We start from the raw sequence: 5,000 nt of genomic DNA, 5'->3' as shown, positions 1-5,000 counted from the left end.
ACACACACACACACACACACACACACACACACAGACGGATGGGAGGGAGCATTCACGCTTGCAAAAACAAAAATTAAAACATACTTAACTTTTGCTTCCGACACAATCGCTTTCCAAATATTAAATGTCTGAGTTTCAGTTTCAGTTTCAGTAGCTCAAGGAGGCGTCACTGCGTTCGGACAAAACCATATACGCTACACCACATCTGCCAAGCAGATGCCTGACCAGCAGCGTAACCCAACGCACTTAGTCAGGCCTTGAGAAAAAAAAGGGGGAATAAATAATAGATAAGCTTACATAAATAAATAAATAAATAATTATTATAATATAGAAAAAGGTAGTAGTAGTAGTAATAATAATAATAATAATAATAATAATAATATAAAAAATAATTAAAAAAAATAAATAAATAAATAAATAAATAGATAAAAAATAAAAAATATAAAATAAAACAGCAATGGTGATAAATAAGCAAATAAATGTAAAACATGAAGACACACATTCACATATACCCCCACACATGCATAACAGATATGCACCAAACATACAGTTTCACAGATATGAAAACACAGTCAAATACATAGAAACGTACATGAGCTCCAACACACACACACACACACACACACACACCACATATTACCCTGCACCTCCTCTACCCCCCTCCTCCACACACTCATTTCTAGTCTATGTATCGCAGCTTCCACGACACACACACACAAACACACACACACAAACACACACACTCACAGAGATGAACACTTACTTGTACAAGCACACACACATACGCCCATATCTCCCAACCCCAACCCCACACACATATATACAAATATATATATATATACGTTCCAATATTCTGTTGCTCCCACAGTGTAGGCATGCATACACTCACATACCTCATCCTCTACCCCACCTCCCCCCCGCACCCCCACCTCCCCTCACACACACACATACACACACACACACACACGTGCGCGCGCACGCACTTGCACAGAACTCTCCTGACACTTGTGTACACTTACACTCTCTCGCATGCACAAACGCACTCAAAAGCATAGACACACACAAACACACACATACACACACGCACAGAGGCTGCCACTGATTGGCCGCAAGAGGGATGGGAAAAGATCTCTGATGCCAAGAACGTGGCGTCTAGTGTGTTGCTCAGTCTATTGTATTTGGAAAGGCCCACAGAGACTCTGTTCCGTTTTGAAGAAATTTGCGCAATGTTGGTTTGGAAATGATGCCGATATTTGTTTGATTTGCAAAGCATCGTGCTCTACCTTTCATGTTAGACTTGCGGCCGCTCCCTCTCTCTGCTTTTATTTCTTTGAGGCGATCGATGGTGTGATGGCCTTGTGCCTGTTCTTTTTGATATTCTTTGACTTTTCTGAGGATTTCCGATTTTCCTAGATGTAGGCCGCTCGTTGGTGTTGCGTTACCAGCAAGTCTGTCAGCTCGCTCATTTCCCTTAACACCTGCATGTCCCGGGCAGTATGACCATGTGAGTTTTTTAATCTGAAAGTTGCGCATTGCCTTATGCCACTCTGGGCTTCCCATTCCGTTTTCAATTTTCTGTATGAGGTTCATTGAGTCGGTTAGAATCATGGCATGTTGGTTTCCGGGCGTATGGATGGACGATAGCCACTGGAGGGCATGTGTCGCAGCTTCAACTTCCATCGTTGGGCTGGAGGTTGTGACTTTGTAGGCAGCATTCTCTTCCCAAATTGTTTTTCCATTTTGTTTCGCAGTGAATCCCCTTCTTTACTGTTTTCTTCTATGAGTAGCTTCACTTCCGCATCAGTTTTGTACTCTTTCTAATTTTAGGAGGTTGCTTTGAGACGGTGTTGTTAGCCCAAGTCCGTAGTCGATCACACTGAGGACGAGTGATTGGTATAGCAAGAAGAGGTGGCGTTGTTCAATACCTTTGGTTGCCATTGCTTTTAAGACTGAAAGGCCCTTTTTGCATTTGAGAACAGTATTTTCCGTATGTTTCCTGAAGGTCAGCATCCTGTCGAAGTGTATTCCTAGGTAGCGTAGGCATTCAGTTTTCTTGATTTGAATCCCATCGAATGACACAGAAGGTGGTGATTTGCTCGCGGTTTTGTTGTTGAGGGTGCACAGCAACGTTTGGGCTTTCGCTGGATTGATGGAAGATCCTGTGTCTTTGCACCACTGAGCAATATTGTTTAGTTGTTTCTGGACAGCTTTAGTTCTTTCCTGAGCATCTTTCGAAGTTTTGAAGACCAGGCCATCATCCGCAAGAGTAAGCACCCGAGCTATTCCATTGTTGTTTAAGTCTGCAAGGCCCTTCGTGTAGACATTGTAGAGGACAGGAGAGAGCGGAGACCCTAAATGTCTGAAGTACGCCAACACAGTTAATACGGGCGACCACGAACAGTTTGAAATGATTATTATGTTCTGTCAAATACCCATTGCCTACAAAGTGTTTTTGACATTTCCGAACAGTCACCACCTGCTGCCGTCAAGTGGGTAGAGTATACATGAGAACAGTGCGACCAGGAACACCACATCATTTTATTCTGTCTGTGAATGTTTTCGTGGGTTCTTTCTCGATAGCTTCGGTCGTTACGTTTCCTCGAGTTTGCTACAGCAGTAAACAGACCACGAGTGCCAGGTTGTTGAGTACAAGAAAACAGTATTGACTGCAGGATCGTTGAACACACGCTGTGCTCTGTGCTCTGTTACCTGGCGTGTTCATGCTGGGTTTGTTCGTGTGTGCATAACCAACCGAACGCCATCACAGATGGATCAGGGATCTTTGACATGCGTATTTAATCTTCTTCACGGACACACAAAGGTTGGTTAAGGCATCAGCAGATCTGCACTCAGCTATATGTATATACATAAACACACACACACACACACACACACACACACACACACACACATATATATATATATACACATATACATATATTATATATATACATATTATATATATATATATATATATATATATATATATATATAGAGAGAGAGAGAGAGAGAGAGAGAGAGAGAGAGATCTTAACTAGACGAATAGACATCGAAATTTTAAAGAAGAACAACGCACACGTGCACATTGTCCGCATTTTGTTTCTATATCCCCAGCACGTTGTCTCCGCTTGACGTGAAAAGGAAGACATCCTGTCAGACTCTGTCTGGCTTTCCTCTGACCATGATTTACACTGATCTCAAGGGCCTTGGGCAGCTGAACAATGCAGGCTTGAGCAATGTCAATCGGCGGTAAGTGAGAGAGGGAGTGTGTGTGTGTGTGTGTGTGTGTGTGTGTGTGTGTGTGTGTGTGTGTGTGTGTGTGTGTGTGTGTGTTCGTTTAACGTCTTTTCACTGTAAGTGATATTAGACGAGGGTAGGCAAAAAATCGAGTGGGTGGAGGGAAGGGGGGAATTACTGTGTACGCATACGAGTAAGTGAAAGTGTGGCGCGCGCGCGTGTGTGTGTTTGTGTGTGTGTGTGTGTGTGTGTGTGTGTGTGTGTGTGTGTGTGTTACATATAGAAAATGATTGATTTGAGTTTTGTTAAAAGAAAAAAGCATAACAACACAACATATTTCTAATAAAAAATAAAAAAAATAAATAAAAACCACCCCCAACTATAACAGCGAACCAACTGGACTATTTAACAAAGAGTTGAAAAGTCATACATTAGCAATGGACTGCTGAAGATCGTCAACACTGAAGATGATTTCAGTTCAGAGATGTGAGACTTTAACATATCGCAAGTTGGTATATGATCGGCTGTTATGTGAGCACCACAGATGCAAGGAACATTACTGACACATTTTGTCTTAAAACATTTCATGTGTGTGTGTGTGTGTGTGTGTGTGTGTGTGTCTGTGTGTGTGTCTGTGTGTCTGTGTCTGTGTGTTTGCGTCTGTGTGTCTGTTTCTGAGTCTGTGTGTGGTAATCCAACACTGATGATGATAATCCCACAATGATGATAACCCAACAACGATGATAACCCAGCAGTAATGACAACCCAACCCGTCATCGATGATAGCCCAACAGTAATGACAACCCAACCCGTCATCGATGATAGCCCAACAGTAGATTTCGCCCAGCAAGCACGATGACGCCACAAAATGATGATAACCCGGCAACAATAGTGATGGTTTCTCACAGCTGCCTGTTCCGCATTGTGGATTCCTTTGGCACAGAGCCGGCCTTCAACCACCGAGCCTTTGCCAAGCAGAACAAGATCCTGACAGCATGGGGAGGACAGGACCTCAACCCTCGACAGTTCTTCACCATGTTCCGTAAGCGGAAATCATTGATCATGTTTAGGTGGGGACAGTGGTGAGAATTATTCGTTTATTTGTTGTACGGGCGCAATAGCCGAATGGTTAAAGCGGTGGACTTTCAATCTGAGGGTCCAGGGTTCGAATCTCGGTAACGGCGCCTGGTGGGTAAAGGGTGGAGATTTTTCCGATCTCTCAGGTCAACATATGTGCAGACCTGCGAGTGCCTGAACCCCCTTCGTGTGTATACGCAAGCAAAAAATCAAATACGCACGTTAAAGATCCCGTAATCCATGTCAGTGTTCGGTGGGTTATGGAAACAAGAATATACCCAGCATGTACACCCCAGAAAACGGAGTATGGCTGCCTACGTGGCGGGGTAAAACGGTCATACACGTAAAAGCCCACTCATGTACATACGAGTGAAACGTGGGAATTGCAGCTCACGAACGAAGAAGAAGATTTATTTATTTATTTTGTAAGGCAAATTTGGCGTAGTTATCGGTGCATTGCAGATGAAAACCTTCAAATCCGTTATGGATTGCATCTCTCTCTCTCTCTCTCTCTCTCTCTCTCTCTCTCAGCAAGACGCTCCGTCTCCAGCACAGTAAATTATTGCAGTTTTTATGAAGAATTAGCCCAACATGCCTGTTGAGGGACTCCAATCGACGTTGGAAACAATGTTAAATGCATTGCTGCGAGACATGAGGCTGTCCTCTTTCAAAATCGAAGGCAGAGG

The 5,000-nt window shown here is 43.3% G+C and overlaps 1 protein-coding gene across 1 annotated transcript in view; it reads left to right on the top strand.

Moving 5' to 3' along the window:
* The window catches only part of LOC143280510 (alpha-1,6-mannosylglycoprotein 6-beta-N-acetylglucosaminyltransferase A-like), a 29,487-nt gene that overhangs the window by 16,798 nt on the left and 7,689 nt on the right, over positions 1 to 5,000 (top strand). Inside the window, exons 8-9 of the mRNA XM_076585224.1 lie at positions 3,115 to 3,249; positions 4,146 to 4,279. Coding sequence (XP_076441339.1) covers positions 3,115 to 3,249; positions 4,146 to 4,279 — 269 coding nt within the window. The remainder of the gene's footprint in view (positions 1 to 3,114; positions 3,250 to 4,145; positions 4,280 to 5,000) is intronic.

The sequence above is a fragment of the Babylonia areolata genome, chromosome 1 (genome assembly GCF_041734735.1).
Source record: "Babylonia areolata isolate BAREFJ2019XMU chromosome 1, ASM4173473v1, whole genome shotgun sequence".
Lineage (NCBI taxonomy): Eukaryota > Metazoa > Mollusca > Gastropoda > Neogastropoda > Buccinidae > Babylonia > Babylonia areolata.
The sequence above is the reverse complement of the archived record's forward strand: the minus strand, read 5'-3'. Positions and strand labels throughout refer to the sequence as shown.